Raw genomic sequence first — 14,355 nt, 5'->3', positions numbered from 1 at the left:
ACTTAAATAGTATCAATTGACCATCTCAATATGCTTTGAAGTTCATATTTTTTCTAAGACTCACACTTCTAGGAGATGTTGAAGCTAGAATTTGAACTTGGATCTCTCTGATATATATATAAAATTATGTGTACCTATATAAGAATCAAAAAATTATATTTAGATCTAAATATGTATCCTGATTCTTGCTTCAGGGAAGGAATACATAATTTTTATGATCCAAGGCCAACAATTCTATTCATTTTTTGTATTTGAGCATGTGTAAGTGGTCTGCAAGAAGACACCCAGCTAGGAAATGAAGGACTGAAGAAACTGGTCTATCCCAGGAAATCAAAGGACTCATATTATAAAGTGACTTGTCCCTGATAATTCAGGACAGTCCTCAGTTCACACCTGTTTATTCAAAATTTTTATAAATATGTAGACTGTTTCATATGAACACTCCAGTGTAGTTGGTAGATCATAGGGTGAACCTATGTAAAAGGAACATGCCTGGGCCAGCCCTGATGAGAGCCCTGAGGCCAGTTCCTCTCCCAGCCAGGACTGGGATTATACATGGCCGCTGGCAGGAAAAAAAAATTATTTTAGTGGTTTACTTTCTCTCTTTGGAGCAGAGGGGACCTCAGGTCTGAACCCTGGGTATCAGGCCAGTGGAGACCATCATGGTCAAATTTATAGGAATGCAACACCTCAGTGTAGTAGGTTCTCTCATGTTTGGAAATCCACCTGTGCAAGACGTTAGGAATAAACTTTCTCAAGCCTTTTCCCAGGTCTCACCAGAGCAGGACATTGGATGAGATCAAAATGGCTGCTTTTTCCTACAGGACCATATTTTTCCTGGTTTCCTCCACTTTGGCACATACTGCTTTTTCAGGTAAGCAAACTTACAAGTCTTGGGAGAGAAACAAGTGATATTCTTTAAGTTGTAGAAAAGAAAAATTGCCATGTGTGACCGTGGGGAATGTTAGGCTGGACCATGCAAAGTGGGCATCAACTGGGTATTCCTGTTAGGAAAGGGAGTTACTCTGGAAAACCCTCCAAAATTTGAAAATGAAATAACATGTTTCTACATAATGCATGGGTCAAGAAAAATTCAAAAGGCAATTCAAAATGATTTTGAACACAAGGAAAATAAAACAAAATGAGCAAAAGTTTAGGTTCAGAGAAGTGTCATTACCTCCATACCCCTTTTCCCTTTCATTCCAACCCCACAGCCGTCTTCACAGAACCAACCTCTTTGATCTCTGTCTTTACTGTGTTAAATAGAAACATGTGTGCACATTGTGTCATTCTCCTACTTTCTTATATAAAAGATAACATATTATAGATACTTGTTTGCAACGTGCTTTTCTCAATTTACAAATACCCTGTAAATCAGTACATATCAATTCACAGGGATCTTCCTCATTCTTTTATACAATGATACAGAACTTCCTTGGGTGGGTATACTAAAGTTTAATCAATCAGTCTTCTACATATGGGCATTTAGTGTTTTCCAATATTTTGCAATTACAAACAATGCTGCAATAATCTTATGTATATGTATTTTGTATTGTTTGAGGTGTATCTTTAGTGTAAATTCCTTAAACTAAAAGATATCTGATAGACTGGAAGAAAATATCCATAACACATATCACAGATAAAGGACTAATATATCTAATACACAAGAATACTTAAAACTGAGGAAAAAAGTAAAAACCAATTGCCAAATGAGTAATATGCATACATATACAATTCACATACACATACCCCCAAAAAACAGAAATGGCTCTTAAATCTGTATAAGATATTCAACTTCACTATGAAAAAAATGCTAATCAAAACCATGCTCAAGCACCTCACCTACTAGATAGCCTTTCCTATACTAAGATTAAAAAGAAATTCAGTTGATCTTTGCAAGGTCTCATTTCTTATGTTCACATGTATTTGAGGTTTATTCTTATATATGGTATGCAGTATATATTTTTACTTTATTTCATTTCTACTAGATGGAGGCCTTTATTTTTCTTTTTTATTACTGTATCTAGCCACTTTTGTGATTAAAAGATTCTGGGTGTTTTTTCTTTTTTTAATTAGAAAGAAGTATTCCTTTTTTAAAAATTTTTAGAAAAATTTTATGTGCAATTGGCATTGTCTATTCCTGGAAAGGTTGGTAGGCTTCTTGTTTCCTCTGGGAAAAATTTTAAAATATAATTCAAGTTTTCTCTTTGAACTTTGGAAAGTCTAACTTTTGGAAAGCTAGAGTTTTCTAGACTATTTAAAAGATCATATTACAGTGAGAGATAAGGAAGAGCAGAACGACGATAAGTCTTTTCTTATTTCCCTCTCCCACAGCCAGCTGGCCACCCTCTATCCCCAGGCAACACCAGCATCCTCACACAAACTAGTTTCCCAGAACCAGTCAGTCTCTCCAGAACCAAGGAACCCTTCAAGCTTCTGATCATCACTCTACTATCCTCTTTAGTTTGGCATCTTGGTATTAATAAGCCCAGTATTTTATTTATCATAACATATTTAATTAAAAAACTTCAAAGTACATACACTCACCCCGACTGCAGTGAAGAGGATACTAAAGCCAACAAAAATCAGGTAACTTAATGAAAATAACATACTTTGCAAGTTACACCTACAACCTCAACTGGTTTTTACTCTTTCCTCAGTGACATAGAAAATTTATAAAGTCAGGACTGTGAAAATGAAGGAAAAAAAAGAATAAATGAATAAACTAGTTAACAAAAGAACACCACCCACAAATTCTGTTGCTATAAATTATTTTGTATACTTTTGTGCAAATGAGTAATTAAATTACTTTTTTTTATTCAGCTAGTAACTTCAGTGGGTGAAATCAAACTCCATGAAGAACGATTTTCTTTTAACCTATTGTGTATGTACTTTGTCTGCAGCATTCTTCAAGCCACGTGATACAAATAAATGGCCTAAGGTAAATTTAAAATTTCTCAGTGAATTGTGATGCTAATCTGATCACTCTCTTGACATGAGAGACCTAAAACTTCACAGGGGTAAGTAGAACAAAAGTTTTCCATGTGACCTTGGGCATGTATAACCTTTCCAGACTTACATTTAATCTAATGTAGCACAAACATTATAACAGTAAAATGCATCTCTGAGCATTAAATGAAATGACACCTGTCAGTTGCTCAAGGTCATAAAGTTAAACCGTGGCAAATACAGGATTTATTCCCAGCCTCAATACAGAACCCTCACTCTCAACAATTATATTGGAGCTCCTTCCCCTAGAATTTCACAAATACATAAATATCTCTACTCACAAACTTCTTAGAATGAATTTATGGCATTGGGATTCCAAGTTTAAGTGGAAACTTTACATATGGGATTTAAGAGGGGATTTTATAATGCTTATGACTTTAGGAGATGAATGCATCACCACATTTTCTGACACTGCAGTCAGCAAAAAACCTGCCTGACCAAAGCCCAGAAGAAAATGTTGAAAAAGATCAATTGAATAGATATATTTGATATTATTTCTGGGGGGGGGGGGAGGAAGGAATAGATGGCCAGGAATAGATGGAAGAAAATCTATCAACTGTTACTCATATGACATTTTTTTGATATTTGCAGCCCCCATGTAAAATGTACTACCCACTGGATCCTTCTTATACATCAGAGTGTCCAGATGTGATATCATATGTTTGTGCTACAAATGGCCACACTTACCAGAATGAGTGTTTTTTTTGTGTTGATCAGTGGTAAGTTCAAAATAAAATACCATTTTTTTCTTTGTATTTCCTCACAGGAATATCAAATAATCTTAGCCAAGGAACTGGATTTACTGATGGATGGGATATTTATTTTAAATAACCTCTATTGTTCATAAAAGATTGGGAACATGCTATGTATAAAGAGAAAAGTCTTTCTGAAAAATTTCAGTTAACATTCAAAGTTGACTCATTTAAAAAAAAAGAAAAGCTTAAGTGATGTTTTGGCAGAATTGAACAAAGATCATATTAATAGATATCTATAGATTATACCCAAACGATGAATAGAAATCCATTTTTTCAAATCACTCAAAAACTTTTAACAAATAACATTGACATGCCTATGAATAGCGTCCATAAATATTGCTTGGTAGACATAAATAGATATAGATAGCAACACAGACATAGGTAGAGACATAGATAAAGGTATAAATATACATATAAATAATAAAATGGTTATGTGGGCATCCATAGATAAAAATGACAGTTGAATTATATATTCCTTTGCCTTTCAAGTAAGTTCAATAGTAAAATTAGATCAAAAAATTAATAATATTCCTCATGATAAATTTTAACTCCATTTGAAGTTGTTTTGGGAAACCGATCTATGTCTTGTTAGTAACTCTTCCATGACTTGTTTGATCTTCTGTGTTAAAACCCCCAAGACTATTCTCAGGTTGGATGATTTGCTAGCGGGACACATAGACCTTAGAAAAGCTGTTATATATATGGCAGCAGTTTATTACAATGGAAGGATATGAGTAAAATCAGCAAAGGCAGAAAGCTCACAGGGTGGAGTCCAGGAGAGAGCAATCACAAGCTTCCAGTTGACCTTTCCCAGTGGACTCACACAGACAGTGTTTAATTCTCCCAGCTATGATGTGTGACAACACATATGAAGTTTTGCCAACTTGGGAAGCTCACCAACACCTTGGTGCCCAGCCCTTTTATTAGAAGCCAGTCACCTAATCTTGTGGCACCTGAATGACTGACAACTACTGTTTCCAGCCACCCTGAATTCCCAGAGGTCAAATTGACACAGAGCGACTCAGGACCACAGGGAATAACAACAGACATTCACTTGATCATAAACTATATGCTATGGCCTATGACTTCAGGTTATAAAATCACTCTTATCAGGAGGGATAGTCCAAGGGCTCATGGTTACTTCCCAAGAGCTAATTTGAGCTTCCCAAGTCTGTTGAACTAACTTTTTAGGCATATCTTCCTTTGAAAAGAATCTTTATGGGCTTCCAGTGTCATGTTTCCAACCCATGAGGCTGTTATTGCTGAGCACTGAAGGAAATGGGGTGTAGAAGCTAGTCCAATAAAGGAAATATGTGCTCATCTTCAGAGCAAGTGCTAGACTCAAAGGATGATTGCAATGTCATTTAAAGGAAAAGAATGGGAACTGAAAAAAATGGAAAATAACCATGTATCTACCATCACAAAGCAAGATGAATGAGAATTCATGAATGGCACCAGACTATGTGGAATAATTAAGTTACATTAGCATTTCTTCCTAATAGCTGCTGTCACTTTCTTAGGCATGAGCTAATTAGGCAAGACACTTGGAAATGCTTTCTTAGCTTCCAAAAGAAAGCTGGAGTAGCCATACTTAGAGCAAACTCTGATTTTAAACCAAAGACTGTAACAAGAGGTGAAGAAGGGAATTATATCATAGTAAAGGGGTCTATCCAACAAGATCTAACAGTTGTAAATATTTATTCCCCCATTTTGGGAGCACCCAAATATATTAAACAATAATGAACATAAAGAAACTCATTGATAAAAATACAATAATAGTAGGGGACTTTAACATCCCACTTACATCAATATACAGATCATCTAAGCAGAAAATCAACAGGAAAACAATGACACATTGTTTTGAATGACACACTGGACAAGATGGACTTAATAGTTATATTCAAAACATTTCATCCTAAAACAGCAGAATACATATTCTTTTCACAAGCACATGGAATATTCTCCAGGATAGATCACATACTGAGTCACAAATCAGGCCTCAACAAGTATAAAAAGATTGAGATCATACCATGCCTATTTTCTGACCACATGCTATAAAACTTGAAAGTCAATCACAAGAAAAAAATTTGGAGAGACCACACATACACTGAGGTTAAAGAATATCCTACTAAGGAATGAATGGATCCACCAGGAAATTAAGGAAGAAATTTTAAAAAATACATGGAAATAAGTGAAAATGACAACATGATGGTCCAAAACCTTTGGGGGTGCAGCAAAAGCAGTCCTATAAGGGAAGTTTGTAGCAATACGGGCCTACCTCAAGAAGTAAGAAAAGTCTCAAACACACAAACTAACATTACACCTAAAATATCTAGAAAAAGAACAAAAAATGAAGTCTAAAGCAAGCAGAAGGGAAATAATAAAGATTAGAGCAGAAATAAATGATATAGAAACAAACAAGCGAACAAAAATCAACAGTTCAAGAGATCAATGAAACCAGGAGCTGGTTCTTTGAAAGAATTAATGCAATTGATAACCCCCTAGCCAGACTTATCAAAAAGAAAAGAGAAAGGACCCGAATAAATAAAATCATGAATGAGAGGAGAGATCACAACCAACACCACAAAATTATGAATAATTATTAGAGAATACTATGGAAAATTATATGCCAACAAACTGGAAAATCTGGAAGAAATGGATAAATTCTTAGAAACATATAAACTACCAAAACTGAAACAGAAAGTAGTATAAAACTTGAACAGACAGATAACCAGCAAAGAAATTGAATCAGTAATCAAAAATCTCCCAGCAAACAAAAGTCCAGGACCAGGTGGCTTCACAGACAAATTCTGTCAAACTTTTAAAGAAGAGTTAATACCTAGTCTTCTCAAACTGTTCCAAAAAATAAAAATGGAAGGAAAACTTCTAAATTCATTCTATGAGGACAGCATTACCTTGATTCCAAAACCAAAGACCCCACTAAAAAAGAGAATTACAGGCCAATATCCCTGATGAACATGGATGCAAACATTCTCAGTTAAATACTAGCAAATCAAATCAAACAGTACATTAAAACAATCATTGACCATAATCAAGTGGGATTTATTCCTGGGCTGCAAGAGTGGTTTAATCTTTATAAATCAATCGACATGATATACCACATTAAAAAAAGAAAGAACAATAATCAAATGATCCTGTCAATAGATGCAGAAAAAACATTTGACAAAGTACAGCATCCATTCTTGAAAAAAAACCCTCAACAAAGTAGGGACAGAGGGAACATACCTCAACATCATAAAGGCCATATATGAAAGACCCACAGCTAATATTATCCTCAATGAGGAAAAACTGAGAGCTTTTCCTCTCTGGTCAGGAAATAGACAGGGGTGTCCACTCTCACCATTGTTATTTAACATAGTACTGGAAGTCCTAGCCTCAACTCTCAGACAACAAAAAGAAATAAAAGGCATCCAAATCAGCAAGGAAGAAGTATAAATTTCGCTATTCACAGACAACATGATACTCTATGTAGAAAACCCAAAAGACTCCACCAAAAAATTGCTAGAATTGATACACAATTTTGGCAAAGTAACAAGATAAAAATCAATGTAAAGAAATCTGTTGTATTTCTATACACCAATGATGAAGAAACAGAAAGAGAAATGAGGGAATCAATCTCATTTATAACTGCACCAAAACCATAAGATAAATATATAGGAATAAACCTAACTGAAGAGGTAAAAGATCTGTACTCTGAAAATTAGAACACTTATGAAAGAAACTGAAGAGGACACAAAGAAATGGAAAAACATTCCATGTTATGGATTGGAAGAACAAATATTGTTACAATGTCTATACTACCCAAAGGAGTCTACATATTTAATGCAATCCCTATCAAAATACCACCAGCATTTTTCATGGAACAAAAAAATCCTAAAATTTGTATGAAACCACAAAAGACCCCAAATAGCCAATGCAATCTTGAAAAAGCAAAGCAAAGCTGGAGGCAGCACAAGTCCAGACTTCAAGCTGTATTATAAATATGTGGTGATGAAAACACTATGGTACTGGCCAAAAACAGACACATAGATCAATGGAACAGAATGGAAAACCCAGAAATGGACCCTCAAATCTATGGTCATCCAATCTTCAACAAAGCAGGAAAGAACACCCATTGGAAAAAAGACAGTGTCTTCAACAAAAAGGTGTTGGGAAAATTGGACAGCCACATGCAGAAGAATGAAACTCGACCACTTTCTCATATCATACACAAAAATAAATTTCTTAAGGATGAAAAACCTAAATATGAGATAGGAATCCATCAAAGTCCAAGAGGAGAGCACAGGCAGAAACCTCTTTGACTTCAGTTGTAGCAATTTCTTACTAGATACATCACCACAAACAAGAGAAGCAAAAGCTAAAATGAACTACTGGGACTTCATCAAGATAAAAATCTTCTGCACAATGAAAGAAAAAAATCAACAAAACTAAAAGGCAACCTTGAGAATGGGAGAAGGTATTTGTAAATGGAATATCTGATAAAGGATTGGTATCCAAAATCTATAAAGAACTTATCAAACTCAATATCCACACACACACCCCCCCCCCCGGAAAAAACAAATAGTCCTCTTAAGAAATGGGCAGAAGACAGGAACAGACATTTCTCCAAAAAAGACATGCAGATGGCTGACACACGAAAAGATACTCAATATCACTCATCATGAGGGAAATACAAATGAAAACCATGATGAGATATCATCTCACACCTGTCAGGATGGCTAAAATTAACAACACAAGAAACAGCAAATGTTGGTGAGGATGTGGAGAAAGGGGAACACTCTTGCACTGTTGGTGGGAATGCAAAGTGGTGCAGCCACTCTGGAGAACAGTATGGAGGTTCCTCAGAAAGTTAAAAATAGAACTACCCTACAATCCAGCAATTGCTCTACAGGCATTTACCAAAGGATACAAAAATGTAGATTCAAAGGGATACATGCCCGCATGTTTATAGCAGCATTATCAACAATAGCCAAACTTGGAGGGTGCCCAAATGTCTATCGACTAATGAATGGATAAAGAAGTTGTGGGAGATTATATAGATATGCCATCAAAAAGAATGAAATCTTGCCATTTGCAATGACATTGTGGTAATGTGTCTGGTAAGAAGTTGCTGTGGCCAAGGTCACAGAGGTTTCTGCCTGTGCTCTTCTCTAAGATTTTGATGGATTCCTGCCTCACATTTAGGTCTTTCATCCATTTTGAATTTGTTTTTGTGTATGGTGTAAGAAATAACTAACAGGAATTTAAATAAAAACTTGAAACTAGACAAAAGAAAACAGAAGAGTGCAAGTCTTGGAAAAAGACAAAACAGAAGCGTGCAAATCTTGGCCAGAATTGATACACAGTCATAGCTGCTCTCCTTAAAAGAATCCCTCAAGCCTACTTAGTGTAGGACTCTCATAATAACTACCAAGAAAATAGAATGAGAAATATCCCAGACTCTTTGGAAGTTTTTGATCTCATTTGGCAAAAAGAATACAGGCCTAAGAAAAGTATGATAATAGAAAGTATGATAATAGAAAACAACACTGGTTTTGTTCAACCGAACAATATTTTAGTTAAGTCTTGAAATGGTTGACAGCATTTCAAAAATCAGATTTTATCCAAAATATAGATTTCCAACTTATTTTGAAAAATCAAAGTTGTGCTAATAGGAAGTTAGGATTTCACACGGGAAAAAAAAAGTAGCAACGGCTGTCTAGTAGCAGCTGCCCATCTAAATGGAGTTCAGGCATTTCAGACAGTCCCACCTCTCTTTTGTGGTGAAGGTGACCTCCTCCACTTATTTATATTACCAGCTTGGCTCCTACAAGTTAACATGTTACTTACCCAAGTGAGTTGATCAGATATATATCAACGGTCAGCCTGAGATGGGGGTCAGGGTAGGGAGTCTCTTGAAAGAAGCTAAGTTTCAAGGATTCTTTTAAAAATGCAAGAGAAAATAGAATGGGAAACTTATACAGGGCTCTCTGCTTTGGAAAACATTTGGAACTGAGAAAATGTACGGTGTCTTTAGGGAAATAATAAAGAGAAAAATTGTGTTGAAATGAATGTCGTGTATTAGAGAACAGTAATACCTCAAGGGGGAAGGTTAGGCAGAAGCTAGCCCTCTGAGAAAATATATACCAGAGTAAGGAGAATAGACTGTGGTCTATGAGCAGTGTAAACCTGGTGAAAATTTGGACAGGGTGTGAATTATGTGAATTATTAGGCATAGCATTCTTGTTATGGTCATCTTTTACGTCTTGGTTAAAAAAAAAAAAAATCCAGCATTGTTATGTTGAATCCAAAGGTATCAAATGGGAATGAGTTAGAAGATGAAAGATTCTCTGTTGAAAAACTTCACAGAACACCATTTTGAATAATTAAGATATAGAGAAGGAATGTGGGGTGGTGGGCAGGAAGAGAAGGGTATAAAGGAAATTGCAAAGCAGCTCCCTTGCTCAGGACTACATTTGGAATATGAGAGAATGTGAAGAAATACCTACTTTCCTTATGATACTAATCTCATTTTTAAAAATCTCTTCTCTTTAGGGAACTTGGTCCTCATATTAAATTTTATAAATATGGAAAATGTGGCTAATGAGTGATGGAGTACTACACTTGCTTATTCATTTCACTACTTAATTCCAAAAACTATTTCTTTTGGAATTTAAGGGCATATGATAAATGACATCTATGCTACACCCAAATTTGGAACAAAGCTAAAAATAAAGGAATTAAACGAATGAAAAACCAACTGATACATTTATTACAAATAAAGATAATAATGAGGGGCACCTGGGTGGCTCAGTGGGTTAAAGCCTCTGCCTTCGGCTCAGGTCATGATCCCAGGGTCCTAGGATCGAGCCCCACATCAGGCTCTCTGCTCAGCGGGGAACCTGCTTCCTCCTCTCTCTCTCTCTCTCTCTCTCTCTCTCTGCCTGCTCTCTGCCTACTTGTGGTCTCTGTCTGTCAAATAAATAAATAAAATCTTAAAAAAAAAAGATAATAATGAAAGAGGTGGCATTTACCCTGTGTAAATGATTGTTTAAAATAAACTTTCATTTTCCTTGCGTCTTAGATCTGTCACTTCCCGAATTAAACATACCCCAAAGTGCAGGCTCACCTGTGAGATCTGACCCTGCCCCACTAATCTCACCTAAAGATGAGCATAAGAAAACATTCACGCACACATACAAACACAAATGTTTAAGACTTTCTACCTCGTACTCGTAAATGAAGCTCACCTTCACTAGAGGAAAAAATGTTCATATGCTAATAGAAGGAGGGAGGAGTCTCAAGGACTTCTGGGGGGAAAGTATGTTTTTCAGAGGAAGAGTAGATATCATTTGACCCCTTAGTTTTAGCATTTTTAATCCTTACTCATTCTACTGTTCCTACAACATCGGTCAATAAATTCATTTTTCATTTTTGCTTAATCCATCTTATAAGCTCTCACTCATAATCGAAAGATCTTGACTAATACAGGGAGATGAAGCTATTATCATACTTTAGAGGCTGGGGAAATTTCACTTCATGGGCTCCGTACTACTCCTACTGCTGCCACTAGATGTCAGACTCACTCTTTTATCTTGATCTGACCAGTTCTTGGACGGGATGGGTCCCCCACAGTTCTGCTTTCCCCATCCCCTTTCCAGCTAATACACAGCTCCGTTTTGCGGCAACAGGGCCTTTGTCCTCTTACATCATCCTCTCTCTTTCCCCTGGCACCCCTGGTCAGTAAGGTCTATCAGGTTGGATATCTTTGGAGCTGGGGAAATTGTTTCAGGTCTTTCTGTTTTCTCAAAGAGTCTCCTAAAATACAGATCTTCTCTTGCTAATTTTGATCATCTTGTGTAATTTAACATTATTTTATTATTTCATCTTTCCATCTCTATTTTCAAAAATAATAAAAGGCAGACCAAAGAAATGGAACAGTAGAACAGTAACTCCACCAAATTAAAAATTAAGGAATGGAAATTAATTGCCTTCCAGGCAGGAGAGTCAAAGTGAGATTAAGTTTGGTAAGAGAAGATGGGGACATAGTTATGTATTTCTTTCTAGCCTGGCCATCTGATCTGGACATGCTACATTTAGATAGTACCCATCGTAAAATATGTAGGTATAACCTTAATTCATAGAAACTTTTGCTTACCTGATAAATCTTTTTATCTATTTATGGGCACCACTAGGATTGGTGGCTTCCTGGCATTGATGCAGAGGTGGTAGCAGCTGAGGAACAGGACAGAGGCTCTCTTTCAGCTCCAGTGGGTACATTTACCCTCTGGGCTCCGCCACTGAAGGGGGCTCTGCAAAAGAGCCCCTGTTCACTCAGACAACAGTGATTTCAACTTAAAGGAGATTCTGTGTCATATGGGAAACAAAGTGGAGGAGAATATGTTAAATATTTCACGGTTTCCTCTTCTTAATGAAGTTAAATTCAATCTAAAATGAAGAAATTTGTGTAAGTTCCAGTGAGGTATGCTTTCTCTCTTTTTAAATTCAGTGATGCAGGGGCACCTGGGTGGCTCAGTGGGTTAAGCCTCTGCCTTCGGCTCAGGTCATGATCCCAGGGTCCTGGGATCGAGCCCCGCATCAGGCTATCTGCTCAGCGAGGAGCCTGCTTCCTCCTCTCTCTGTCTCTGCCTGTCTCTCTGCCTACTTGTGATCTCTGTCTGTCAAATAAATAAAATCTTAAAAAAAAAATTCAGTGATGCAAGCTGGATGATTTCTTCCCAATGCTGGATGAATTCTGTTGTTACTCTACCTTGTGACTCATGATGTGGAATCTTAAAATTATTCATTCGTTCATTTGGTAATGATTTGTGGAGCAGTTCTTACTCTGCAATGTACTGTATACTAGGGGCTAGTGAAGCAAACAAGGCAGGCAAGATCCTGTTCTCGTGGAACCTGCATCCCAGGAGCCAGAGACGAATAATGTGCAAATAAAGCAACAGGAAATAACAGGTAACAATGAATGCTGTTATGAAAATGAATAAAACAAGGTCATATAATAATAGGTGAGGCATACAATAGGAGTTCGGTAAGTAGACATTAAATGGATGTGTGAGACCATAAGCTCCCAGACACAAACACTAATTGAAGTCACCAGGAGGAAAGATTATGATAGGAAATAAGAAGAGAGACACATGGAGAAAAAACCATCTAAAGAAGAAAAAATAGATGAAAGAATTTTGTAATCCAATTACACATAGAATTCAGTGGAAAACATGTAGCCTAATCACAGAGGACATGGGCTGGAGCCTGACTGACTTATAAGTTGACTCTTTCAAAGAAAAAGCAGCCACTTTATATAATCCTGGAATTGGAGAAAATGGAATCCCTCCATAGGCTTGATGTGTCTATGGCCATCATACTAACTCTTCTCTCTGCACCATTGATTCCCTGGCTCCTCCAGAATGGCTCCTTGTCATTATGCAGGTGTCTGTCTTCATCATTCAGGCTCTGAGAAGACTTCTTGAATCACCCAATGCAATATGTTCCTTATTTCCACATTTTACTCTTCCAATGCCATGATACAATTTCTTTTAAATACTTGTCAAAATATGAAATCGTCTTACTATTTTTTATTATTTTCCTTTTTTTACCCTATAAGAAAGGAAGTTCTAAGAAGTAGGACTTTTGTCTTCCTTATTTCTCTCTGTTATCTCCAGTGAGGATGACACTGACCAGAATAGCAAAGGGAAATGGTGAGGCTGATTACAACTGTGTTTCACTGTTATTAAGTAATGGGTCTAGAGAACCTAAAGGATTCTACACTGTAAAAGAACTATTAAAGAAGCTGATCTGTATCATCTGGAGAAAAAGGACTTTGACTAGAACCTCCAGAGCTGCCTTTGCATATCTGAAGGGATAGGCTTGGAAAGAGAGAGCAGACTCATTCCCTCGGTCTCCACTGTGGACAGTAGAAAGCCATATAGAAGCCCTACTGAAACGGAGTTCTGTTCTATATGATGAAGAACTGCTAAGCAGGTCAAACAGACCAAAAATTCAGTGATCTTCCTTAGTAACAAATCTTTATATTGTACATCATAACCCTAGAGGAAATTGGAGTAAATCCTTAGTTCTCAGGGTTAAAGAAAACACTAACATCTCTGTAGATGTTGTAAAATAAACTATGGCAAATTAACTTTGGAGAAAATGGAGTTAAAGTATTACAGAACGTTTAATGAAGCTAATAAAGTGCATTGTGGGTCCTCCCAAAAGAAACAGCGTTCCCTTCAGCACTGAGCATGATAGATGTGATCTTACCAGTAGGAGCTGGAAGCTGTGTGTGTATGTGTAAAACTAAGTCCAGGTAGTGTGAGGTCACACAGGAGCAAAAGGAACCAACAGGAAAGAGAGTTGTTACCTTTCATTTACGTCATCTTGTCCCATAATTGAAACTGTTTGGCCTCAGCAATTCCAAAAAAAATTAAAGAGAATCAAAGCATAGGATCCCTGGATTTGCTAACTCCTTGTTGCCACGAAAATCAAGGAACAAGGTCTTGCCAGACACAAGATCAAAATGCAAATATCCATATCTCTAGGTTGTTGTCCCCCCTCCCCCTACAAAGAAGAAGGGGGA

At 36.7% G+C, this 14,355-nt stretch overlaps 1 protein-coding gene across 1 annotated transcript; it reads left to right on the top strand.

The window, feature by feature from the left end:
• The first annotated feature begins 804 nt into the window (after nt 1–804).
• Nucleotides 805–10,368, top strand: LOC111140809 (serine peptidase inhibitor, Kazal type 13 (putative)). The gene is made up of 4 exons (XM_022492997.1): nt 805–874; nt 2,904–2,941; nt 3,601–3,728; nt 10,320–10,368. Exons 1-4 carry the CDS (start codon nt 805–807, stop codon nt 10,366–10,368), a joined length of 285 nt encoding a protein of 94 aa, XP_022348705.1.
• The last annotated feature ends 3,987 nt before the right edge of the window (nt 10,369–14,355 follow it).

Source organism: Enhydra lutris, unplaced genomic scaffold (genome assembly GCF_002288905.1).
Source record: "Enhydra lutris kenyoni isolate GAN:26980312 unplaced genomic scaffold, ASM228890v2 scaffoldscaffold5, whole genome shotgun sequence".
In the NCBI taxonomy this organism is placed as follows: Eukaryota; Metazoa; Chordata; class Mammalia; order Carnivora; family Mustelidae; genus Enhydra; species Enhydra lutris.
The sequence above is the reverse complement of the archived record's forward strand: the minus strand, read 5'-3'. Positions and strand labels throughout refer to the sequence as shown.

Bases quoted from the DNA above. Each gene is read 5' to 3' on its own strand.
- LOC111140809 (XM_022492997.1), top strand. From the start codon at position 805: ATGGCTGCTTTTTCCTACAGGACCATATTTTTCCTGGTTTCCTCCACT. The intron at 875-2,903 runs GTAAGCAAACTT...CTTTGTCTGCAG, and splicing joins GGCACATACTGCTTTTTCAG to CATTCTTCAAGCCACGTGAT. The intron at 3,729-10,319 runs GTAAGTTCAAAA...TCTTCTCTTTAG, and splicing joins TTTTTTTGTGTTGATCAGTG to GGAACTTGGTCCTCATATTA.